We start from the raw sequence: 27672 nt of genomic DNA on the forward strand, positions 1-27672 counted from the left end.
ATTTTTTAAGTTTAAAAGTAACATAGGTTGTTCAAGTTATAATCATTGTATGAGTACGACTATCAAACTACCAATAAAGTTGATGGTTCATCATTCCAATAGATTTCAAGCTAAATTCCAAAACCTCGAGCTTATCAGTTACTGCAAATATTTTCAATGTTTAAAGAATATCCTATTTTTTCATCCACAGGGTATGTTTTTATTTTCTAAATTGTAACATTAATTTTCTACTTTTAGTGTTGCATAATTTCTACAAATATTATACTATTATAACATGTATTTATGTAATTATATATGTGGAGTACTACTCTTGCACAAAGTTATGAAAAAAAATTACACTAACCATAGCATACCACAAGAAGATATGAAGAGAATCATGTGGCTAATTAATCATAAGAAGAAGTCAAGAAAAATCAACTCTATACTCATAAAAATTACTTCCTCCGTCCTCTAAATATTATCCCACTTTGAACTAGTACAAGTTTTAAATGAAAAATGAATTAAAAAATTAGTGGAATGTGGATACTATTTTTATATATTAATTTTAAAATAAAATATGAGTAAAAATGAGTTAGTAGAATATAAGGTCCACTGCCAAAACTAGTAAAAAGTGAAATATGATAAATTTTATGGGACAGACGAAAATAGAAAAATAGAACAAACTTTAAGGGATAGGGGAAGTACCGAGAATATATGTATATCACCACGGGGTTGTGTTAAAATGACAACCCATCTTAAAGTGACACCGTGACACCACTTATACAGCAATATTATAAACGCTACACAGCAATATTACAAACACTACACAGCAATCTATTATACAACAATATTATAAACACTACACAACAATCTATACTACACAACAATCTATAGATTGTTGTATAGTGTGTCGAATATTGTTGGACAAAAAAAATTGTTGTATAAAGAGCAGCAAATTGTTGGCCGAGTTTTTCAGATTTTTTTTTTACCACGTGGCAGCTTATTATTTGTCCACGTATATAAATAATTTAAGAACGATGGTACAATGTTATTTTAAAGGCCGGTGTCAACCATACCCCTATCGCCACATAATATACGGAGTAATTTATATTCTAACATAAGTTCTGTGGGGAATATTAAGTTCATGAATCTTATCATACACTTGCCCAAATAAATAATTTAAACCATTTACCTTTTTAAAAATTAAACAAAAGGAATAAAATATCAAGAATCTTGCTTTTTCATTGTCCCAAATCCAAGGAAATGTATTTAATGTACACGTGGCGCCCATTCATGCGACACGAAAATGGGGGTGAGTGAAGGTAGGTACACGTGTCTGGCGGCATACAAGCCGGCGAAACCGACACATGATTACGTGGCATTTGATTTATGGATATGTATTAACTCTTTTTAAGTTTAGGGGTAAGCCCTCGTGATTTTTAACTCTTCCTTTATTATTACCTCTGTTTTTTAATTTATTATTTTTATTTTATGAGTAATTAATAAATCTTCCACATCCTCAAATCTTATCCAAATTGCAAAGGTAGTGTGGGTAGCTCCTACGACTTAGGTAATTAGAGTTCTAATACTATTATTCCTTGTTTTAATGTGACACTAGGTGTTATATATACTTATATTAAGTGTTGTTTGTCTCCTAAATAATTGGTATCTTGTGTTTTAATATAAAATTTGTTAGTATTTAAGTTAGTGATGTATGGATAATTGCAAACAAGAGTTGATTGATTCCTACCACTTCCCACGCATGTTGAGGAGGTGCAATTTGGAAAAGTAATGTTGATAGCCAATTAGTTATAGTTTGGTATAGTTTATATATTCCATAAACATAGGTAATCCGTAATTCATGTAGTACTATTTAATAAGGAAAGTTGACTTAATCCCAAGACTTATTATAACTGGATATATTACAAATGAATTGATTGTTTATTGTCATTGCTATAATATATCAACTCGACACTAATCAAAGCTTAATTAATTTTGAACAAAAACAAATCCATATAAACCTATTGGTTATTATCACTATGACTAATAGGGGTGTGAATACGGATATCAGGTATTGGGTTTATCCGAACCCGACCCAATATTGGGTTGGATAATGAAATTTAAGATAATTCGGGTATTGGATAACCCAATCGGGTATTACGTGAATACCCGATTTATTATTTAGACTATTTTTTAACACCCAATTACGTAATACCCGATTTATTATTTAGACTATTGTTTAACACCCAATTTATTATTTATATTTTTTTAATATCCGATTGATTTTTGAATTTTGAAACTATATTTTTGATTGTTTCTATAATTGATTCGACGTGCTACAAGTTTCATGTAATAATTTTTCATTCACATGAATTATCGGTTTTGGACTTGTAGTAGGCCAGACCCAACTTTAGATTGGGCTTAGTAATTATTGATTTATGTCGTTATTGGACCGTAAATATGCGTGCATTTTTGTCACTACATTGTAAATTAAAATTTTTTAGTGCAACTATAATAGTAGGATTTTATTTTTATAAATAGCTTAAGTAGTTGGATGCATTTATTTGTTTGCGTTGTTTTGAATTATGGGCCCATAAAAATCCAATCACAATACACTTACTCTGGTATTGGATTTTAGTAAAGTTAATATAGTTTGAAATAAATCAGATACTGTTTACAAAATTGACAAATCATCACCACGTTTGATTGTTATGTGTCCAGTATTTGGAAAGACAACGACACACAATTTATTTACATTATCTAATAATAATTTTCCATTTATTACTTACTAAGGAAATAAGTTGGGGACGTATGTCTAGCTTAAAATAATTTAACTTATCAATCACTTATGTCTTCTACTAGTATTTATTAACTGTTGTCCTCGTTGCTTATTTGAAGAGAATTTGGCGTCCAAAATCAAGCCCAATTGGTAGACGTGTTACTATGTTATTTAATTGTTATATATACATATACAATAAGAGTTGGATTAGGTGAAAATTATATTATGTTATCTAAAAATAATCAGTATTAATTATTCAAAAGGAACATTTAAATACAAAGCCTTGTGTCTTATCGACTAGCTCAAAAAGTAATGATCGATAGATATATAATAATTCAAATGAATAAAATTAAGGACTAATTTAAAATCAGCCAACAAAACCGGCCTTTAATGTTTTGTTTCCTTAATTTAAATGGTTTATAAATTAAAATTAATGTAATCTTATTATTGAAAATGACCACACTGTAATTAAAGTCAATTTGGATGTGGCTCGTAAAATTGGGTGTAGCGTGATTTTAATAAAAATAATACTAATAAAAACTTTAGCTACGAGACAATCTATTCTTCAATAATGCTCCACTAAGATGGATAGCTTTAAATTTTTATCAAAGCTTACTCAAATAAAGTAATAATCAATCAACTGAACAAATGTCATCTAAAATTGTAATGAACGAACAAGTGTCCTATCGAGAATGAATACAAAAAGTGAATGATAGAAAGAATACAAATAAAAAATTAAATGTGTATCATCCTATTAACTTAATCATTTTTTTGGCGGTTTGGCTACGTTGTGAATATTCTTGAAGTTCTCTAAATCCATATAAACAGAAGACCAAATTTATTTGTATAATAATAATCATTGCCATAACAATTAATTCAAACAGGATTAATCCAACGATCATTTGAAATGAAGTACTATGTTTCATCTATATTTCAACATATAGTCGATTTAGATTTTGAAATATGAAACATTTATCAGACAATAAATATTTTGCTCAACCACTTCCTTCCCTTCATCTCATTTTGCATAAAGATTTTATTTTTGTTTAATTTATTTTTAAGTATTTTAATCGAATTACAGTATAATTTTTTTTAATCAAGAGTTCATTATACTACCAAATTACATTATATAAATCCAAAAAATAAGATGTAAAATTTTTTAAATTTTAAATAAAATTTAATCAAGATGTAATCATATTATAGGAGTATTTTTATACTGAATATTATAAAAAGACTGGATTCATAAAATGAAATTTAAGTGATGCGATTTCGCCCCTTTACCATACCAAGTTAAATTCTTCACATCTCTTTCTCCGCAACGCATCTCTCTCTCTCTCTCTTCGGCAATTCTTCACAATCTCGTGTAGCAGCACGCACAAAATCCACACACACTGCTAGCTCACTGCAGTAAGCTCCGATTGTAGCTGCCTCGAGCTTCAGCAGCGGTTTATCGAGGGTTTTGATTCGGAAGTTTATTCGCCGGAGATGGATATCCTTTCAGCTTCTTCAACGCCGCACCGTTTGATGTGATGAGAGTTCTCCTCTCTCGATGGCGGTTTCTAAGCTTCGTTACACTGTTTCACTTCGATTAATTGGCTCCGCATTCGCGATTCTGCTAGTGCACATCGCAATTCTCGCTTCGGGGGTGCCGGAATCGGATTCGGATTCTGATATTCTACTGTTCCATCAGGACTACTCGCCGCCTTCTCCGCCGCCGCCGCCGCCGCACCCGCCGTCGCTCTCGTGCGAGGATATCGGCGGCGTTGGTTCGTTGCACACCACTTGTGAAATAGTATCCGATTTGAACTTGAGCGAGAACGTGTATGCCGAGGGCGAGGGGAACTTTGTAATTTCGCGGAATGTGAGGGTGAGATGCTCATCGTTTCTCGGCTGCGAGATTTCAATCAACATCTCAGGGAACTTCTCTTTGGGCGAGAATTCTTCGATAATTAGTGGCACGTTTCAGTTATTTGCGGATAGCGCGACTTTTGAGAATGGCTCTACTGTGAATACGACATCTCTAGGGGGGACGCCACCTCCGCAGACTAGTGGGACCCCGCAAGGGATTGGTGGAGGCGGTGGGGGGCATGGGGGTAGGGGAGCGGCATGTTTGACGGATAAGACTAAGCTTCCAGAAGATGTGTGGGGTGGGGATGCATATTCGTGGTCTAGTTTGAAGGAACCGTGGAATTATGGAAGTAGAGGGGGGACGACGAGTAGGGAAGTTGATTATGGGGGCGGAGGAGGAGGGAGGGTGATGTTGATTATCTCGAGGATTTTGGAGGTGAATGGTACTATTTTGGCAGAAGGAGGAGATGGAGGTGCTAGAGGGGGTGGTGGTTCTGGAGGCAGCATCTTCATCAAGGCGAATAAGATGTAATTCCTTGTGTCTTTACTTCATAGCATAATTTTCTCGTGCTTTGGTTTAGATTCAGAATTGTGGTTATATCAACCCGTTTGATGTAATTTTTTATTTGCATAGAATGTTAATTCCAATTATGCTTATCGTGAAGTGAAGCTATGTTATTTATCCAGACTCCGGGCTAGCAGTTATGATAGGAATTTTTGAAGGACGATAGTGCTATTCAAAACTTAGACCATCTCCAATGGTACACTAAAACCTAAAGTGGGATAGGTACACTAAAACCTAAAGTGGGATAGGTAATTAGCTCCAATAGTACCCAAAACCAATCCCATTATTAGTTTTTGAGTGAAAAATACCTATCTTTAGGTTTACACTAAACCTTAACCAAAAGAATTTTCAAATTTTGTGAGTAAAAAAAGGCATAATATAGAGAATATTTTAAGTTTGAGTTTAGTCTAAATGGTTGGAGTAAAATCATATTTGATGTAACAATCACACTAAAATGAGTTTGAGTTTAGTGTAAATGGTTGGAGATGCTCTTAATAGTACCTTTTGGTAGCTCTTTATCCATGCAATTTTTGAGTTAATGCTTCTAATCGTGATAGCTTTACATAGTTTGGTCTTATATTGGGTGCATTAGTATCCCATGCAGAAGTTTCATAGCCTTCTAGTTGTGGCCTTGCGGGTTTTGCTGGCATTGCAATCATATTACGACATCATTTGTATTTTAGAAAAATATATGGTGTCCATGTCTCAATTCTCAAATGTTTTATAATCCAACCACTAGCTCTTCAAAACTGAGCTATAGTGTGATAGGCAATTTACTACTATTTGCTTAGCATTGGAACACCTGAAAAAATGAACTGATTTTAGCATTGAAAGATGGGAATGTTTCTCGTTGGATGTTTTTATTAATTTACATGTCTGCTATTTGTTGTATCACAGCACATTCTAAGCTAATGAAGTAGGAGTACTATTTTTTTTTGTAAAATAGCTTTGGACAACAACATGCATATAGATCTAGCTAACACATATCGCATGTGTAGTATTTTGGGATATCCCCCATCTACGTTGTAACATATTCAACTGTAAAGAACTTTTCATCTCATTCATTATAGGATCTACATAGATTATCTCGTGGGCCAGGATGGTTTTGTTTATGCTGCTGCATTTAAATTGTTACGTCAGTATTACGTAACGAACATGCTTCTTGTTATTATAATTCAGATAATGTGTGCCACAAATGACTATCGTATTCGTTTGTTTCTACTTTGTTCTTCTCCTGTATTCTTGTCTATTTTGCGACTTTGAAAGCCAACAGAAAAAGCAAGCACCCACGGTTTGATCTATTCAATATTACAATTCATTTAATTCTTTTAGTGATCAAGTCTTCTTGTCTAGGAGTATTATGTTTGGTTAATTTATTAGCTGTGATTCTGAACAATCTTAAATCCCCAACCTAATACTTTAGTTGATATCAGTCCATTGTTTAATGTGAAGTGCAGGGCTGGAGTTGGCCATATAAGTGCTTGTGGGGGTAGTGGTTTTGCTGGAGGTGGTGGTGGTAGAGTTTCAGTTCATGCATATAGCTGGCACTATGAACCACCTGTATATGTACATGGTATGACCTATGCTACCTTCTTGTCTCTTTTCGTTGTGATTCTGGACTTTTATGCTGCATTTGGTCTTGTGATAAAAATCTTATGATGTAAAGGTACTTGTTTGCATCTATAGCCTACTTTTATGTTTTAACATCGAAACACTTGTTATTGTAGAATTGAAATATTTGTTATGATATGGTAGCTAAGGATTGCTAGAAAACTGCCTCTGATCTCTGGCTAGCTTACTGTGAGATGGAGTATATAAGCCGGTCAGTTCTAAAATCATATATTATTCTATGGTGCAGGAGGGAGTAGTCGCAGTTGCCCTGAGAATGCTGGCGCAGCTGGTACTTTTTATAATTCGGTACCTCGCAGCCTTACCATCAGCAATAATGACAAATCTACTTATACGGACACACTTCTCTTGGACTTTCCTCAACCATTTTTGACAAACGTCTATATCTCCGACCGGGCAAAGGCTGCTCTTCCCTTGTTATGGAGCCATGTGATGGTCAGTGGAACTGTATATTTGCATCTCCTCTAACATAATAGTAACAGTGTAGCTCTTTTTGGTATATAATCCATATTGTTTACTAGATCATTCTCAATGGAATGAACTGCCTATCAATTTGTTATAGAGACATCCACTCAGGAGTATATTTATGTTCCTTCTTTTTCATTTTAAAACCAATCTAGCATTCTTCAGGTTCAAGGACAGATCAAGCTTTCACGCGGAGCATTAACCTTTGGGCTTGCACATTATACACTGTCAGAGTTTGAGCTGTTCGCAGAAGAACTCCTAATGAGTGATTCTATTCTAAGAGTAAGTGATATTTTGTTTGATGCACAAAAAATATATGGAGTGCCTGACAAACTGACTCCTATACCCTATGCTTTACTGAGAACGGGTCTGCTGCATTGCTGGACATGCTTTGACATACTTACCAATATCATTGATGGTGTGATGTTGTATAACCTAGTATCGTTTTGAGAAAAGCTTGTGCTTATTTTTTACATTTTTTTTTTGAGTTTGATAGTTGAGAAACATGACACTGAGTTGTACAATAATTCTAGGTTTTTGGTGCTCTCCGCATGTCTGTTAAAATGTTTTTGATGTGGAACTCAAAGATGATAATATACGGAGGCAGGGATGAAACTGTCGGGACATCATTACTTGGGGCTAGCAATCTCTTAGTTCTAAGGGTAAGTAAGCTAGGTTGCATATTGTATCTTCACATGGCATTAATAATTGACTTCCTTGCCAACTTTCTTTTGGCAGGAATCCTCTCTTATACATTCGAATGCAAGCCTTGGAGTTCAAGGTCAAGGTTCATTAAATTTGTCTGGTCCCGGAGATTGTATTGAAGCCCAACACTTAGTTTTGTCATTGTTTTCAAGCATCAAGGTATACCATCTCTGAGTATATGTTTCTTCTAAGCCTGATTCGTCCTTCAAGGCATGTACTGGAGTATGTGTTTACTTTTTCAGTATATTGGATGCCAATAATATGCTGCACAAAGCGCTCTCGTTTTTGTTGGTTTCCCATGTTCGCCATTTTTTTTCCACTTGTAACTGGGCTCGAGAAGACCTTTGCAACTGACTTTAACTACTTATTCTTTTCTTACTATATTATATTATCTACAGCTTGAGGCTAGCATATGCAACAGATGTTATATGTCTAACTGGGTATTGTTGCTTTGTTTTCATTTCATGATGAAGATTGGACATGGATCTGTTCTGCGTGGTCCTCTTAGAAATGCCACTGATGATGATGTGTGAGTCCCATAGTTCATGCTAAAATAACTTAAGCTTGACGTGTGCAATTTAGCTCATCAGATTCACCAGCAGATGGTCAAGTTCTTATCTTGGGTAATTGTTTGTTGCTACTTGTTAGGATGCCCAAACTGCACTGTGAGTCACAAAATTGTCCTATTGAGCTGCTTCACCCACCCGAAGATTGTAATGTCAACTCTTCTCTCGCCTTTACCATGCAGGTGCAAATTTGTTACGAAATAAAACATCATTAGTTTACCATGCACTTGTCTTTATCTTAAAGCTTTTGGTATTTTTCTCTGGGCTTAGCATCCGATTTCATTTTCTGTTATGGATTTCTTATGTACTTTGTTATTTGTTGTGAAGATCTGTCGAGTGGAGGATATACTAGTTCAAGGTCTTGTTGAAGGTTCTGTTGTTCTTTTTCATAGAGCACGAACGGTGACTGTCCAATCTTCTGGAATTATAAGTGCATCTGGAATGGGTATGACTTGGGCTCATCTCCTCTTTTCAGTCCATCATGCCTATTTTTTTTGAAATTATTTTATTCTAAGAAATATCTCTCGCACTCGTTCTCTCGAATCGTTAAGAGTGTGAGTAAAGGAAAAGTTTCTATTATGTCATTGCATCTGTAAGTTAGTTGATTATAGAAGACTTTGCATTAATGTCATACACTTGACAATTTAGGATTTTGAATTTGTACAGGCTGCAATGGTGGTGTTGGTCAAGGAAAATTACTTGGCAATGGTCTTGGTAGTGGTGGTGGACATGGTGGTCAAGGTGGAATGGGCTGTTACAATGACAGTTGTATAGAGGGAGGAGCATCCTATGGGGATGCTGATTTACCCTGTGAACTGGGCAGTGGAAGTGGAAATGAAAGCTTGGCCATGTCAACTGCTGGTGGAGGTGTTTTAGGTTAGCTAAGATTTCCAGTTGAATTATCACCCCCCAAAAATAAACTAACATAAAAGAAAAAAATGCTATATATTGCTATTCATGGACATGGTATATATTTTACTCCTAGTTCAGTAGTAACCTGTTTGCTGGATTTCCATTCTCAAGTTCTTCTAGCATGTGTAGCCAAGTCATTCTTCATCTGCTCCTTCCTTGCAGTGATAGGCTCCTTGGAATATCCATTACAAAATTTGCAGATTGAAGGTTCCGTTAGAGCAGATGGGGACAACTCCAGTGGGAGCATCCAAAAGAAGGATTCCCTCATTAGTGTTCCATATATTGGTCCAGGGGGTGGATCTGGAGGTTCCATCTTGTTATTCTTGCATACATTGTCCCTTGGTGAATCTGCCATTTTATCCAGCACTGGAGGTCATGGGAGCATGAATGGTGGTGGTGGAGGTGGTGGTGGAAGGATTCATTTTCACTGGTCGGATATTTCCACTGGAGATGTATATTCGCCAATTGCTTTAGTTAATGGAAGCATTCTTGCTGGGTTAGTGCAGATGCTTCTTCTATTGCCCCTCAATTCTTGCAATTTCTGGAACAATTTATCAAGTAAAATCTTAAATTAATGATTTATTTAACTATGTTCTTGTACGTACTAATCGCACGTTTTTCTTGACAAGATAATTAGCATTTTTTTTCCGAAGTTGCAATTGAAGAAGCAATGTGAAAAATTGGCTCTTATTAATTTCAGCATGTATGTCGATTCAAGTTGAATGCTGGGGAGAGCTTGTGTTTTCTTGTTGCACCTTGACATTTATGCTACATTAACAGTTCTTTTACCATAGGGGTGGATTTGGTGGTAATCAGAGTCTCATGGGTGAAGATGGAACAGTGAGTGGAAAAGCTTGCCCCAAGGGACTTTACGGGATATTCTGTGAGGTGGTTTATAAATTCATAATCCCTGACCTGTCTCCAAGTATTCTTTCATCTTTAGTGAAATATTTTTGTCAATGTTTCTCTTTTCAATTCATGGGGTGGGGGGTTGGGTTTCGTACCCTGTATGTCTAAGTGATTAAGGTATAGTCTTTACCAAGTTCTCATATGATATTCGTTGAAATGGTTCAACAGACTTGTTATATCACAAAATCATTGCACTCGTATAATATGATTTTATTATGGTTGAGCTAGGATACGCAAAATCCTTTCTCATGGCTGCTGTTTAATAGTAGTAGTTTGCTAGGTTGGGCTGTCTACCCAAAATATAAGAATCATACTGATCAGAAACTGTTACACACTAAGTAATATTTGTTCAACACGGTTTTGGTCAAAATTTCTTTCTGAGCCCGTTACTGTTTTCATACTGCAGGAATGTCCAGATGGCACTTATAAGAATGTTACAGGGTCAGACATATCCCTGTGTTCTTCATGTCCAAGTCATGAGCTTCCCGGCCGTGCCGTTTATATTCATGTTCGAGGTACTGCGAAATCCAGAGGATTATGTGGTTTCTGTCCTTCCTTTTTGTTATCCTTGGAATTATTGATGTTATCCTCCCCTTTCTAAGTAACATATGAAAACTGCAATACATTCATACCTGATATTTTTTGGCCCCGGTCCCAAAATATAATACCCTTTCAATAGTCAAAAGTTCTGCTTATATTCCCTTTTCCATTTTATACGTGCAGTTGCAAGATTTAATATACTAGCCTCCTGATTGTTCTGGCAGGTGGTGTTACTGAGGCACCATGTCCTTACAAATGCATTTCTGGGAGATATCACTTGCCACACTGTTATACTACTCTTGAAGAGTTGGTATATACATTTGGTGGACCCTGGGTGTTCAGCCTCCTCTTTGTAGGTGTCGTTATCTTGCTTGCAATGGTGCTAAGTGTGGCACGGGTGAAGTTCAATGGGGAAGATGAAATATCCAGCCATGGTCCTATACAGCAGGGTTCTCTAACAGATCACTCATTCCCTTTCCTGGAGTCTTTGAATGAGGTAAGTTCTGTATAACCTTGAACATTCAGCCTATAAAATAATTATATGAATGCCAAGATTAATCTTCCATTCTCTTATTTTAATGGTTAAGTATGAAAGTTTTTAGCTCATGTTTGCCACTAGGTTCTGGAAACTAACAGAGCTGAGGAGTCTCAGAGTCACATGCATAGGCTGTACTTTATGGGTCCGAATACATTTAAAGAACCTTGGCATCTTCCTCATTCCCCCCCTAGACAAGTTAGAGAAATAGTGTAAGTTTCTCCTGGCATTATTGCTCTGGCCTGTTTGGCAAATCAGTGCAGATATGCTGCAATTGCTTATCTTACTATTCGAAGTTGCAAATACAATTCATTTTCTCTGTGCCATTTAGAAGATTAAGAGATACTGCTGACCCAGAGGTAACCTTTGATTTTCTTACGAAATGGCAGATATGAGGACGCATATAATACATTTGTTGATGAGATCAATGCGCTTGCTGCCTATCAGTGGTGGGAAGGGTCAGTGCATATCGTTCTTTGTGTACTCGCTTATCCTCTTGCATGGTCGTGGCAACAATGGCGGCGGAGAATGAAAGTACAAAAAATTCGAGAATATGTACGGTCTGAATATGATCATGCTTGCTTGCGCTCCTGCCGTTCACGTGCTCTGTATGAAGGGTTAAAGGTTAGTTTCTCAAGAATCATGCATTTATTGTGAACATCAATTTTCATGGTGGTTACCTTAGTTTGAAATAAGAATCTTCATAGCTGGGCACTGCAGCTATTATAGCATCCCTGCATCACATCCAGACTCAGTTTTTGATTGATATAGATCAAATTTCTACCATTTTCCAAACGGATTTTGCTACCTATTATCGAATACTTGAGGAACATCATCGCGCAAATTGTCACTGTTAGTATCACTGTTTGTTCTAAGGAATCTTCTTGTTTACTGGAAGCACGAACATAGGAAACCTACCTTGTAAGATACTATAACATATAGTTACAAGAATTGTCCTCTGAATTCTGAAATATGGAAAGAAGGAAGAAATGGAACAAAGACTTGCTTCTAGAGGATGTTTAGCAGCTGAATGGATCTCATATGACTACTTGTGTTTTGCAATAAGACCTAATAGGATGTGATTATGCTAATGCTTCAAATATTGCTAATAAAATTAGAGAGGAAGTCAATTGTCCTGAAACAAGAATGCGCATAAATCCTTCCTTTGGCCAAATCTTCCCAACTAACACAATCTAAATGATAGCTTTAGCATTACAAAAACATCAGACTCAAAAAAGGGGAAGAAACAGATTAACAGTCACTTGACTACACTTTTTATTTTAACAAATGTTGCTGTCTAGCATACCAGATGCTGGAACACGTTTTCAAGATCTGTCCACTGGATTTTGAAAAGAGAAAGCACGTGCAAAAGAAACTGATAGCTGTTCTTAGATGACCTTCAACAGTGATAAGGCTAATTTCATGCATTGGTTATATAGTGAAAAACATCACATTTCTGCTGGATCTAACAAGTTTTGTTAAGCCAGGTGTGTGTGTAGCGCTAGATCCAGGAGATGCTGGAGGAGTTGATCTAGCGAGGAGCAGGAACGGGATGAGCAGAATCACGAGGAAAAGCTAGAGGAAGGAAGCCAATAGCTGAGGGCAATCAAGTCAATCAATACCTCGCTGGGCCCCACCTCGACGCTTATAAATGGAGGAGTGCGCAACAAGAAACACCACTTTTTTCGTCACACTCCTCACACAGTCACACTCTTAGCTCACACACACACACTAGGGATATGGGGAATTCTGGTGGTTAAGGGAGGTTTTCGTTTTCGTGAGTTACGTATCAGTGCAACACCGTCCTTTTGAGGGCGAAGAAACAATCGTTCTTTTATTTTCTGTTTGCTACTCATTTCCGTCTCGAACTTCACTTTTGGAAGTCGAGCTTGTCGCTTTTGTTACTGGATTCATTTTGGTTATTCTGTCTACGTTCTGATCTGCTTGTGATGGAGTTGAATTCCGTTTTGATTACTATTCTTATGATGTTTGCTATTTCGATTTGTTCTATTGGGATGTTGTCTGGTAATTGTTGCTGAATATCTTGTGAGAATTGAGAATCGTTGATTATGGAGTTGTGTTTGGTTGGATTCTTGTTCGGATGCTTGGATCCGGAGTGGATTTAGCATCCGAAGTGTGGATCTGAACAGGGGAGGTGAATTTGTGCATGAAATTATGGGGATTTTGTTCTGCTTGGTTTGCTTCGTCTAGTAGTGTAACTTTCGCCGTTGTTTCGTTTACCGTTAAATTGTGTTTCCGATCTACGCCTTATTTTGATTTTAACCTCTGCATTTATTTATGTTCATTGGAGAAGATGAAGTCATTTTCAGTTGATGCTTTAGTTAGTTAGGCTGCAGATTCGATTCTGTCCGTACTTACCTTTTTCAGAGTTTGGTCCCCACTTGTTTTAATCTCCTTGGTCTAGAGATGTTCGTAGAAGTCCCAGATCTAGTAGTTGATTTGATTTAGTTCTTATACATAATTCATTTTTTGCCTAGATCTAGCAGTTAGCATAGCATACTTTATTTCCAAATTCACTTAGTTAAATTCCTCAACCCAAAATATGCGTGGCAGCAGCCAACCCAAAAATAGTTTCCAAATCTCTACGCATGTATTTTACGAGTCCATCTCTGTGGGATCGATCCCTACTTCCCTGTGCTAGTTTAGTATCTGTGGTTGAGGGTTTTGAAGGTTTGCTTGCGTACCAACGACCAGACTTCCAGTCTTGTGAGTCTCTAGACCTTGTGATCTAGTTGATTTACTGGATCTAGGAAGTGTGTAATTAGAAATTGATAGGATACAGCAAGCAAGAAAATCAACTCTTCAAATGGCGCCGTTGCCGGGGATGGATGGCGTAGTTTGTTTATGTGTTTAGAGATTTGGTGTAAATAGTTTTAATCTTTTGAATTTCGCTTTTGGCAGTTTATGAGCAAGGGCTCAAGGTCAGGAATCTGGAGCAACCCATCTTGGTCAAGGAACGTGCAGTTGAAGTGGCAAGTTAAGGAATCAACATCCGCCATAACTACCAGATCGGGGTTGTCAACTGTAGATCCATTTCCGTTTGAATCAGGGAGTGAAGAAGAGTGGAATTCATCGGGGAAAGAGGATTCACGGTCGTCGTCAGAAACTGAGCATTCGGAAAGGGAGGAAGAGGAGTCTGTAATGGCAAACTTAGTGGACCTAGACCCAGAGATTGGTTCGCTAACTGCACATCTCGACGGAGAGCCAGCTCATGCCATAGTGTCAAATCAACGTCAGCGGTCTATTGAGATCAAGACGAATGTGCTGGGCGTTTTACCTACATTCTCTGGACGGAGGAATGAGTGTCCTTATGAGTTTTTGAACGAGTTTAGTAAGCTATGTAGCATCCAGAAAAGGCCTAACGAAACTACCGAGGAGGACTATCGCCTGCGAGCGATTCCATTTGCATTGAAAGGAGAGGCAAACACTTGGTTGCTGAGGCTTCCACCTGACTCGATCACCACATGGAGGGATTTCAAATTGGAGTTCCTGGACTATTTCTTTCCGTCCAATAAGACAAACGCTTTGAAAAAAGAAATTCAAGAGTGTAAGCAGGACTACGATGAATCTTTAAGCCAATATTGGTCTCGGTTTAAAGGCCTGCTTGACGCTTGCCCAAATCACAGGATGACGGAGGCTGAAACATTTTATCTATTCTACGAAGGGGCAAATCCTGAGTCCAAGGACTTAATGAATTCCTCGAGCGGGGGGAATTTCACCAAGAATAAGGCAAGCGAGGCACGCGAGATTCTGGGAAGATTAATCGACGCGAAGAAGGCGTATGACTGCCCGCGTGCTATCATGAGGAGAAGCTCCGCGAACACAGTTAAGGAACGAGAAGGAGAAGAGGTTAGAGACAGAATAGATCGACTGGAGAAGGCACTGCTAAATGCCATTGAAAAGAAAAATACCCCTGGGTCGACTGATAAGGAAAAAAACCCAGGTCAAGAGGAACATCAGCTTCAATTTTACAATAATCCCTCACTCGATGGAGATTTCCAAGCTCAAGTGAATGCAATGGGGAATTGGAATCAAAGTAATCAAAATACCAACTGGAACCAGTGGAAGATTAAGGAGGCACCATGGAGGGACAATCCTTGTTTCAGATGGGCTGAAGGGAACCAACAACCACAGTCACAACACCCAGGTCCAGCGGAGAACCAGCAGACATGGCCCAGCCGGAATCAGGAAGGACCACAGCATAATTCTAACTGGGCAGGGAAGCAGCAAGAGGGGCTGAACAACTGGAATTTCCGTAACCAAGGGGATCAGCATAACTGGAACAACAGGAACCAGAGCAACCAAGGGAATTCTTATGTGCCACCGCATCAGAGGAACAATTCAGGAAACAATCAAAATTTCCAACAGAGTCACCCAGGTCCAGCAACCCAGTACAACAATAATCAAGGAGGTCAGGGAAATTTTCGCCAGAACCAGGTGGTTGGAACCAATCAAAATCAAGGATTTAATCCCAGTTCAATTCAAGGTTTCCGACCACAGCGGAATCTTGATGACATGGTGCATGACCTGGTAAATTTCCAACAACACATGCAGAATAACATGCAGGCTAACAATGACGTGGTGCACAAAATTCAAGATGCCCAGCAGGAGCAGAAGTCTGCCATGGACATGTTGGCAAAGCAGATGTCCCAGTTGGCCACGTCGCTGAACGAAATGCGGGGAAATGAAGGGAAATTGCCTGCCACTGTCAAACCACCAGACCGAGCAAATATTAGTCAAATTACCTTGAGATCGGGGAAAGGCTATGAAGGACCGAAGCAAGTGATAAACGAGGAGACACCCTCACAGATGAACGGAGAAAAGGGGAATCAGAAGTCTCGAGGAGATGATCCTGGACTCAGAGAAATTCCTATACAGGATGACCTCCAGGAGGGAGATTTAAGGGGATCTATGCCTCGACTAAGTGACCCATTTTTCCTTGATCCAGAACCTGAGTTGGAACTTAAAGAGGGAAGCAGGGAGACAGGTGCAGCCCCAGCAGGGAGTTCCACGAATGCAGTAAAGCGACCCAAACCATTCCCATATCGAGGAGAAGCCAAGAAAAAGAAAGATGATACTGAGGACCTTGTGGAAATATTTAGTAAGCTGGAGATTAACCTACCCTTTTTGCAGGCTCTGAAAATACCCACCTTCAGCAAGTTCATCAAGGAATTCATAGCAGGAAAAACCAAACCTGATGGGAAGATTGTTATAGGAGAAAATGTATCCGCCGTGATACAAAAGAGGAGGATGCCGTCAAAGTGTACAGATCCAGGTATGTTCACTCTTCCTATTTCTATAGGTGATATTAAAATTGAGCATGCCATGTGTGATCTAGGTGCTTCGATAAATGTCCTACCGCTGTCAATATATAAAAAATTGGTGGGAGTCAGTTTGGTCGATACTAAAGTAGTGATTCAGTTGGCCGATAGAACATGCATATCGCCTGAGGGAGTATTGGAAAATGTCATAGTCAGAGTGCATGATTTCCTATACCCAGCTGATTTTCATGTGATAAAAATGAGGGGTAATGAATCTGCTGAGTCTAGTGGGGTGTTACTGGGGAGACCTTTCCTTCGCACCGCGAAGACTGTTATTGATGTGTTTGATGGAACCATATGCCTGGACTATCATGGGGAGAAATACACCTTCAACATTGAAGAAGCTATGAAAAAACCGCTTGATGTTGAAAACTTGCATGTTGTAGATGTAATTAACCCCCTAGTCCAAGAATATCTTGAGACTGAACTAATGCAGGAACAGTTTGACAATTCGGAGCTGAGCCAGACTGTAGAAAAGGAGGTGACAGGATGGTGTGAAACTTTTTTCACACAGGACTTGACAGATGATCAGATCAATGAAGCGATCATGGCATTCTGCCACCAGCCACTATCATTCCAATCAGCCAGATCTGTTCAGGAGAAGAGCCCAGACGAGGGAGCGAATCTAGAGGAAATGGCGCCAAGAAGTAAGGCGGAGAACCCTTTACCTCAGGAAGCCATCACACCGAAGAAGGAGTTGAAAACTTTGCCTGAAAATTTAAAGTATGCATACCTGGAGGAAGGAGAAACTTGTCCAGTGATAATTAACAGCCGCTTGACTGAAGACCAAGAGAGTGCGCTGCTGGAAGTAATAAGGAGGAACAAGAAGGCCATAGGGTGGACACTTTCTGACCTAGTTGGAATTAGCCCTGATCTTTGCATGCACCACATCAGACTAGAGGAAGGGGCAAAGGCTCGGCGTGATCCACAAAGGAAACTGAATCCAAACATGAGGGAGGAAGTGCTCAAGGAAGTTCTGAAACTACTGTCCCTTGGAATCATATACTCTATTCCAGATAGCGAGTGGGTCAGTCCGGTTCACATGGTACCGAAGAAATCTGGAATACAAGTGGTGAAGAATGACAAGAATGAGTTGGTGCCTACTCGACTGGTCACTGGATGGAGGATGTGCATCGACTATAGGAAACTAAATGAAGCCACCAAAAAGGATCATTTTCCTTTACCATTCATTGACCAGATGCTAGAGAGGCTGGCTGGCAAACAGTATTTCTGTTTCCTCGACGGATATAGCGGTTATTTCCAGATTTTCGTGAACCCAGAGGACCAGGAAAAGACCACATTTACATGCCCTTTTGGAACTTATGCCTACCGAAGGATGCCATTTGGTCTATGTAATGCACCAGGTACATTCCAACGTTGTATGATGAGTATTTTTTCGGATCTACTAGAGGTATGCATCGAGATATTCATGGATGATTTCACTGTATATGGAGGCTCATTTGATACTTGTTTAGCCAGCCTTGACCTAGTGCTGCAAAGATGTCAAGAGAAACATCTAGTCCTGAATTTTGAAAAATGTCACTTCATGGTAACTGAGGGGATTGTTTTAGGTCATGTGGTCTCTGAAAGAGGAATACAAGTGGACAAGGCAAAGGTGGAAGTGATTGCAAAGCTACCTTACCCTACAAATCAAAAGGAAGTTAGAGGATTCCTCGGTCACGCAGGGTTTTATCGAAGGTTTATCAAGGACTTTGCAAAAATTGCGCAACCACTCACTCATTTGCTGCACAACGATGTGGAGTTCGAGTTTGATGAGGGATGCAAGAGGGCATTTCAATTGCTCAAGGAGAGACTAGTGTCCGCACCAATTATCAGGGCACCGGACTGGAATCACCCTTTTGAGATAATGTGCGACGCGAGCGATTTCGCTGTGGGAGCCGTCCTAGGGCAGAAGATAGATGGGAAAAACTACGTAATTTTCTATGCGTCCAAGACACTAAATCAAGCTCAGAAGAATTACGATACTACGGAGAAGGAAATGTTGGCTGTCGTCTACTCGTTCGAAAAATTCCGCCCTTATCTTCTTGGGTCAAAGGTTATTGTTTTCACTGATCATGCAGCAATAAAGTACTTGCTAGCTAAGAAAGAATCAAAGCCAAGGCTAATTCGATGGGTCCTACTTCTACAGGAGTTTGATTGGGAAGTAAGAGACAAAAGAGGAACAGAGAATCGAGTGGCTGACCACTTGAGTAGAATTCATCAAGGAGATACGGACGAGGCTATTCCCGATGTTTTTCCCGAAGAACATTTGTACTATATGGACGAACCACCTAGACCGATAAGCTGGGAATCTGTCTTAGTTTTAACAGGTCCAGGAGAATCTGATCGAGGAAAGCGCGTACGTAACGCAGAACCATGGTACGCAGACCTGGCAAATTACTTGGTCACGGGAGAGGTGCCAAGTTCAGGGGAAGCCTCCCGGGCCCAGAAGATGAAGCTTAAAAGCGAAGCCAAATATTACTTCTGGGATGATCCTTATCTTTGGAAGATGTGTGCAGATCAGATAATTCGACGTTGCATTCCTGAATGGGAACAAAGAGATGTACTCCATCATTGTCACTCCTTGGCGTGTGGAGGGCATTTCGGACCAAGGAGAACCGCAAGGAAAGTTCTAGACAGTGGATTCTACTGGCCTACATTGAACAAGGATGCCTTTGAATACTGTCAATGCTGCGAAAGGTGTCAACAGACAGGGGGAATCTCGAGACGAGATGAGATGCCCCAAGTGCCCATAGTGATCTGCGAAATTTTCGATGTTTGGGGGATGGATTTTATGGGCCCATTTCCGTCGTCGTACGGAAATGCTTACATATTGGTCGCTGTAGACTACGTTTCCAAATGGATAGAGGCGAAGGCTACGCCCACTTGTGAGTCTAAAGAGGTGGCCAAGTTTCTGAAGTCAAACATTTTCAGCAGATATGGAGTTCCTAGAGCGATTATCTCAGATCAAGGAACACACTTCTGCAACCGCACTATAGAAGCGCTCATGAGGAAATACGGCGTGCATCATAGATTGTCTACACCATATCACCCCCAATCGAATGGGCAAGCTGAAGTCTCTAATAGGGAGATAAAGAGTATTTTGGAAAAATCAGTTAACACCACAAGGAAGGATTGGAGTAAACGCCTTGACGATGCTTTGTGGGCGTATAGAACTGCTTACAAGACACCAATCGGGATGTCACCTTATAGGTTGGTGTTTGGGAAAATGTGTCACTTACCCGTGGAAGTGGAGCACAAGGCATACTGGGCCATTAAGGAAATGAATATGAAGTCTGTGGCATGTGAAGAAGAAAGGAAGCTGCAATTACAGGAGCTGGAGGAACTACGGCTAGAGGCATTCGATTCAGCAATGTGGTACAAGGAAAGAACGAAGCTCTGGCACGACAAGAACCTCCGGGTCAAGGAACTTCAGGTGGGGCAGAAAGTACTTCTATTTCAGTCCAGACTCAAGCTAATGCCAGGGAAGTTGAAGTCAAAGTGGGTAGGTCCATATACCATCGTTGGCCTCCGCGCACACGGAGCAGTGGAAATCCAGGGAAGTGCTCCTAACTCGGTCCCTTTTCTTGTTAATGGCCATAGATTGAAAGTCTATAGGGATAATTCTGAGCTATGCGTAGTGGAGGAAATACCACTACGTGCGCTCTCAGTTATCACTTAGCCAGACAAAGGAATATTCTCGATGAACTCCTGGGTCAAGGGAAATGTTATGTTTTTACACACTGATCCAGGGGATTCGAGAATATTCAAAGGTAATTGTACATAGTTTAATTGCTTTAGAAGACAAAGAAAATCCAAACAAAATAAAAATTCAAAAATTTCCAAAAATATTTTCGAAGACCCAAACTCAAAGGGGATTTATGTCTCGTACTTTAACCTTGACCCAGGAGTCTGGGGTCTTCATATTTTTTTTAGGTCGCGGTCAAGGGAATCAATTAGAGGAAGAGTGCATGAAGGAGCAGTTGAGGAGGGAAGTTATAATTTGAAATTCAAAATGCCGACAATTATGGAGGAGTACGGTCGCTGATGTCCTACCTGCAACGAAACATTGAGGTGAAGATCGCCGAGCTTGCTCCCGAGGTCGTGATGTGCGACCGCCCAGAGGTTTTCAGCGTAGACTACTTCTTCAACAAGGGCTTGTTGCAAACTCAAGGCAACAAGACTTACTTCTATTCGCTGGGAGATAAAGCGAAGGCGGAGCCGGAGGAAGCTGAGGAGGCCATGCCAAGTGAAGAGGTGGAAGAGCTTAGGAAGGAGGTGCAGGACATGAAAAAGGAAATGCAACTGATGAAAAAGGAGATGATGAAGGAACTCGGGGGAATACGGAAGGAACTCAATGGGAGTCGGGAAGAAGTAAAAGTTCTGAGCAGCAACGTAGCAGATTTGGCCACGAAATGTGCCAAACAAAGTGAAAGAGTGGCGGAAGCTGTGGAGATATCTACGCGGATGTTGAAATGGCTGCATCAGACGCTTCCCTTGACCCAGTCGAAGTCGACTCCTGGGTCAAGTGGCGAGGCACAGAAGATCATCCACAGCAGTCCCTCGATCAAGCCATTCCAGCAGTTGACCACCCCGACTATTCCCGAGAAAGTTCCAAATCCACCGAGGACGAAAATGCTAATGAGGAAACCAGGACTCGATCAAGCTGCAGAAGGAAAGGAAGAGCTGGAGCAACCAGCGAAGAAGAAAGTGAAAACAAACCGCCCCAGTGTTCCACCACCGTCTGGCTCTCGCGGGAGCCAGCCCCAGAAATGAGCAATTTCCCCAGACCAAGTAAATTTTAGTTTTTGTGTTTCTTTTTCTGTGTTTTATTTCCATGCGTTGCTGTGTTTTATGCTATCTTCTCCCACTTAGCCCAATGCTTGGTCTAAGTGTGAGAAGTTCTATGTTTTCTGTTGGTTTATTCTTCTCCCACTTAGCCCGTTGCTCGGTCTAAGTGTGAGAAGTGAAATTGTTGTTTAATTCTGCATTGAATTCTCTGTTTTCCCCCCTTCACGACGATGGCTTGAGGACAAGCTTGAGTGAAGTGGGAGGGGGAGAGGAATCAATGCAGTGTTATTATGCTTTGAGGAGTTGTAGGTCTAGGATTGTATCGCATGAACTAGTGGATATAATACGGCAGATTCCCTTAGGGAGAGCAATTGAAAATAGGAGGTATTCCAACTTAGAAGCCTGATTCTTTAGTAAGCCGAACCAATCTGAATGAAGCGAGAACGATAGTAAATGCCTTTACTTGCTCAGTTGTGAAGCCCTACTCTAGAGGTGAGTTATAAGCCTGTGATAACACTTAGAGCTAACATATGTCAAAAGTCTGCCACTGAATGCTGAAGGAAAAGAGAAGAAAAAAAAAAAAATATAAATAAAAAAGGGGGAAAGGAGAAAATATATAATCATAAAATCTGGAGGTATAAGCTGGACGAAGTCCAGAGGAGGAAATAAAAAGAGAGAAAAAAATCAAGGAGGTATAAGCTGGACGAAGTCCAGGAAATCAAGGAGGTATAAGCTGGACGAAGTCCAGAAAAAGAAAAAAAAAAGGGGGTAGTAACGGAGGATAGAAGGAGGAAATTCTCATAACCCGAGGCTTCAGTGGTTTGGCAATAACTTAAGAGAGAATCGGTCCTAACATCCCTGGTGAGGAATGAGTGATCGAGTGAATCTAACAATTGGGGAAGTAAAAGGCTATCTTGACGAGCTGACAGATTGGCTAGGTAGAGGGGAGAAAAGGGCCTATTTGGAGGAGTGCAGCCTGTTGGATTGACCTTAATCTTGTGGGGACGGTTGCCTAAAAGTTGAAACCAGTTCATGCATATGTGTTTATATGTTTTCATCTTATGTGATTATGTGTTTTTTTTGTTTTAGTGTCTAGCCTTGTCTCAGTTGTGTCTAGGTGTAGGAGTTTTGTCTAGAATCTGTAGAGTCGGTCAAGGGGATAACCATGCCTGAAATTCGCCTTATTCTTTTCTCTTCTTGTCTTTATACTTGAGGACAAGTATGGTTTAAGTGTGAGCAGTTTGATAAGGCTAATTTCATGCATTGGTTATATAGTGAAAAACATCACATTTCTGCTGGATCTAACAAGTTTTGTTAAGCCAGGTGTGTGTGTAGCGCTAGATCCAGGAGATGCTGGAGGAGTTGATCTAGCGAGGAGCAGGAACGGGATGAGCAGAATCACGAGGAAAAGCTAGAGGAAGGAAGCCAATAGCTGAGGGCAATCAAGTCAATCAATACCTCGCTGGGCCCCACCTCGACGCTTATAAATGGAGGAGTGCGCAACAAGAAACACCACTTTTTTCGTCACACTCCTCACACAGTCACACTCTTAGCTCACACACACACACTAGGGATATGGGGAATTCTGGTGGTTAAGGGAGGTTTTCGTTTTCGTGAGTTACGTATCAGTGCAACACCGTCCTTTTGAGGGCGAAGAAACAATCGTTCTTTTATTTTCTGTTTGCTACTCATTTCCGTCTCGAACTTCACTTTTGGAAGTCGAGCTTGTCGCTTTTGTTACTGGATTCATTTTGGTTATTCTGTCTACGTTCTGATCTGCTTGTGATGGAGTTGAATTCCGTTTTGATTACTATTCTTATGATGTTTGCTATTTCGATTTGTTCTATTGGGATGTTGTCTGGTAATTGTTGCTGAATATCTTGTGAGAATTGAGAATCGTTGATTATGGAGTTGTGTTTGGTTGGATTCTTGTTCGGATGCTTGGATCCGGAGTGGATTTAGCATCCGAAGTGTGGATCTGAACAGGGGAGGTGAATTTGTGCATGAAATTATGGGGATTTTGTTCTGCTTGGTTTGCTTCGTCTAGTAGTGTAACTTTCGCCGTTGTTTCGTTTACCGTTAAATTGTGTTTCCGATCTACGCCTTATTTTGATTTTAACCTCTGCATTTATTTATGTTCATTGGAGAAGATGAAGTCATTTTCAGTTGATGCTTTAGTTAGTTAGGCTGCAGATTCGATTCTGTCCGTACTTACCTTTTTCAGAGTTTGGTCCCCACTTGTTTTAATCTCCTTGGTCTAGAGATGTTCGTAGAAGTCCCAGATCTAGTAGTTGATTTGATTTAGTTCTTATACATAATTCATTTTTTGCCTAGATCTAGCAGTTAGCATAGCATACTTTATTTCCAAATTCACTTAGTTAAATTCCTCAACCCAAAATATGCGTGGCAGCAGCCAACCCAAAAATAGTTTCCAAATCTCTACGCATGTATTTTACGAGTCCATCTCTGTGGGATCGATCCCTACTTCCCTGTGCTAGTTTAGTATCTGTGGTTGAGGGTTTTGAAGGTTTGCTTGCGTACCAACGACCAGACTTCCAGTCTTGTGAGTCTCTAGACCTTGTGATCTAGTTGATTTACTGGATCTAGGAAGTGTGTAATTAGAAATTGATAGGATACAGCAAGCAAGAAAATCAACTCTTCAAACAGCTTATTTGATCTCTCTATGACTACTCGTGTTATTAACGAAAATCATCATAGGAATATTTAGCTAATTTTCCAGTTTTGCAACGAACTTGAAGATACCATTACATTGAAACAAGAGGCTCCATTAATCCTACTTCTCGACAACACTTTCAACAACTTATTGGATCCTCCTTCATGGTGGTTACCTTACTTTTCTTTGAAAAGTTCATATCATTCTGGCACATATTCTGGGAGTAACACTTTGGTCTGCTATTGCGTTTTTTCTCTCTCATTATTCCCAGTTATAGGATAGTTTCCCTGACTAGCATTAACTGATCTGCACTGTGAATCTGTGATACATGTTATTCTCAATATACCAACTTTAGAGTTCTGGAACCCAACCCTAGGCTTCGATATTTGTTAACCATCTAACTTTGTGGTTAGCCCGACTAATAGTCCATTTACATGAATCAGAAGTTCTAGCCAAACTGGAAATTGCTCTAGAGACTGTTTATGAGTTTCTTTTTTTTGCAATTAACCCAATATGCTGACCATCTCCTTGAAATCTATTTTCTCTAGCTGCAATCTTGACACCATTTTAATATAATTACTGACATGTGTTACTTCAGGTTGCTGCCACACCAGATCTTATGCTAGCATATCTTGATTTTTTTCTTGGAGGCGATGAAAAGAGAAGCGACTTTCCTCCTTGTCTCAGTCAAAGATTTCCAATCTCTCTAATATTTGGAGGAAATGGGAGCTACATGGCTCCTTTCTCACTTCATAATGACAACACTATCACCAGTATCATGAGTCAGGTTTGTCGTCTAAGTACAGGGAACTGTCAACCACTTTTTTTTAATCAAGAAAACTCTGAAATAGGCATTTCGGTGGTATTTTTTAATAGAATACAGAATTCATCTGAAACACATCTTTTCTTCAGGCTGTGCCTCCCACTACTTGGTACCGGTTTGTGGCTGGCTTGAATGCGCGATTACGCTTGGCTCACAAGGGTTGTCTGAAAAGGAAATTTCGCCCAGTCATCGAATGGCTTGAAACTTGTGCAAATCCCAAATTAAGTATCTATGGGGTGCGTGTGGATCTTGCTATATTTCAAGTTACTGTTAGTGGCTATTGCCAGTACGGACTTATGATATATTCTGCTGAAGAACTGGACCATATAACATTTGGACATCTTGATGAATCAACTCAGAATGAACAACACTCAAGGTATGCACAGTATGCTTACAGAGAATTCTTTTTTTAGTTATGGATACATGCTATTTTTTGTATTTTAAAAACATATATGGTTTATTGCAAAAGACTTTTTGCAATATAACCATGCCTTTTGTTTCAGTTGTGTTGATAATGAACTTTCAGTTTTTAGCAATTTGACGCACAGACCCCTAGTTTCAGCAAAATAAAATCAAGTTCTGCTCTGCCCCTTTTTTCTTTTGATAATAATGGATCCCAACTATAGTACTACATATCAGATTATTAAGTCTAATTTTGGTTAATTTTTTTCCATTTAAAGGGATATGCTTAAATTGCGAATTTGTTTTACAATGGGCTCAAATGTATATGAGATATCCCAAAGATCTTGTACGAAAAATCTAGTATAATTTGGCCAGTCCTTCCTTCTTGTATCCCCTTTAGATGGAAAATGACTTAGTAACTAATTTGGTGGAAATTGTGTTAACCTGCAATGTCATTGCCATAGTGTGCTTTCACGCCTGTTAATTACTCCTACCTGCTGTTGTTGCATCATATATCTCCTTTTGCATGTCAGTTCTGTGAGTTTATTCTCTTTGAAAGATGAGATTGACTCTGGCCAAAGTCGGAGAAGCTCCAACTATAACTCAAGACAGAAGATTTATCAAGGGATATTAGATATTAAAAGTTTGAAGGCGCTCAAAGAGAAAAGAGATGCATCTATTCTCTTATCTATCCTGGTTCACAACAGTAGACCTGCCAATCATCAGGTACCTCCATGTCTTCGCTCTCCACATAGTTAATCCACCCACTTGCTATATATTCGTACGTCATTGTGTTTATTATCTTATTACTGCTAAAAGTCGTGTGGATTGTGTTGCAGGATCTTGTCGGTTTGGCCATCTCTACCCTGCTTCTAGGAGATTTTAGTTTAGTATTGCTCACATTGCTTCACCTGTACTCACTTTCCATAGCAGACGTCTTTCTCGTGTTGTTAGTTTTACCCCTAGGGATTTTGATCCCCTTCCCTGCTGGCATCAATGCTTTATTCAGTCACGGATCAAGGCGATCAGAAGGAGTTGCTCGTATGTATGCCATGTGGAATGTCTCATCCTTGATAAACACGGTAAGTTGCACTTCTTTCTACATCAGTGTCTGGCTACTTGCACGTACTTCAAATTCAGAAAACATTTTTTTTCATAAAAGATAGTCTTGTTACCATCCTACTTAATTCATGGAGTGAAAAATACCAACAGTTACAGAAGAGGTTCATGAACAATCTCCAACTGAAAAATTCCCTTACTAGGATATTTTTTTGTTTGTTATTACGATTTTGTTACTATGCGAGTTAGTGGGAAAAATCTCTTCCTATAGTTTCTCCTATTAATATCAGTATTGCCTGGTTTTGATGGCACAGGGTGTTGCATTTTTCTGTGGCTACATACACTACTCCAATCAATCAAGTAGCCGACTTCCAAACTTTGAGCCACTGAATATGTGAGCTCGACATCCTACTTTTTATCTTTTTATTTTTTTTATATTTCATTTTGGACATTCACCCGAGTTGTTATTATCATGTGATGTAATCTGCAGGGATGGAAACGAGTGGTGGATCTTCCCCGCTGCACTTGTCTTGTGTAAGTGCATCCAGTCGCAACTCATAAACTGGCACGTCGCGAATCTGGAGATTCAAGACCGTTCACTGTACAGTAAGGACTTCACTATGTTTTGGCGATCATAATATTAGTCACTAAGCAAAAACTCACCAATTCCCATCGTTTTTTGGTGTGGGTTTTGTTTGTAGTGCATGTTAATGATAGTCCCCTAGAGAAAATAGATTGATTTTTGCACAGTGGTATAAATAAGTTGAAAATGAAATTGGGAAAAGTTTGGTAGGATTAGCTAGCTATATCTTCTACAGTTGTGTTCCTCTACTGTAAATAGTGTTTTGATCTCTAATTCGAGCCACTTGTCGCGTTTGTGAAGGATTATGGCATGTTAATACATCATGATGTTAGAAAGGGAGATGGGAGTATTATTTGCAGTAGAAACATTCTTTTATATTTTCAACCTTCATTATATACATATTCAAATGAGAGGTTACAGTATTGTTAATTGAAGTTGAGTACATAGAAAAGATGGGGAAAGAAACTGGAGAGAGAACGATGGACTACCTTATAAAAATTGAAAATACATTAGTTTTTGTAGACATATACTACTAAAATAAAATAAAAATAGAACTATTGATAATG

The 27672-nt window shown here is 39.3% G+C and overlaps 1 protein-coding gene across 1 annotated transcript; it reads left to right on the top strand.

Moving 5' to 3' along the window:
• Positions 1-4033: 4033 nt before the first annotated feature.
• On the top strand, positions 4034-27471 carry LOC125187929 (uncharacterized). The gene is made up of 22 exons (XM_048084604.2): positions 4034-5134; positions 6629-6744; positions 7030-7235; positions 7431-7547; positions 7799-7927; positions 8004-8129; positions 8444-8499; positions 8619-8718; positions 8864-8981; positions 9203-9412; positions 9611-9944; positions 10243-10336; positions 10764-10872; positions 11122-11393; positions 11517-11644; positions 11822-12056; positions 24838-25026; positions 25152-25438; positions 25998-26190; positions 26304-26546; positions 26838-26917; positions 27014-27471. The coding sequence occupies exons 1-22, from the start codon at positions 4308-4310 to the stop codon at positions 27159-27161; spliced, it is 4317 nt and encodes a 1438-aa protein (XP_047940561.1). The 5' UTR covers positions 4034-4307; the 3' UTR covers positions 27162-27471.
• Positions 27472-27672: the final 201 nt, after the last annotated feature.

Source organism: Salvia hispanica, chromosome 5 (genome assembly GCF_029641045.1).
Source record: "Salvia hispanica isolate PSC_SH4W2 chromosome 5, Shi_PSC_v1, whole genome shotgun sequence".
Taxonomy (NCBI): Eukaryota; Viridiplantae; Streptophyta; class Magnoliopsida; order Lamiales; family Lamiaceae; genus Salvia; species Salvia hispanica.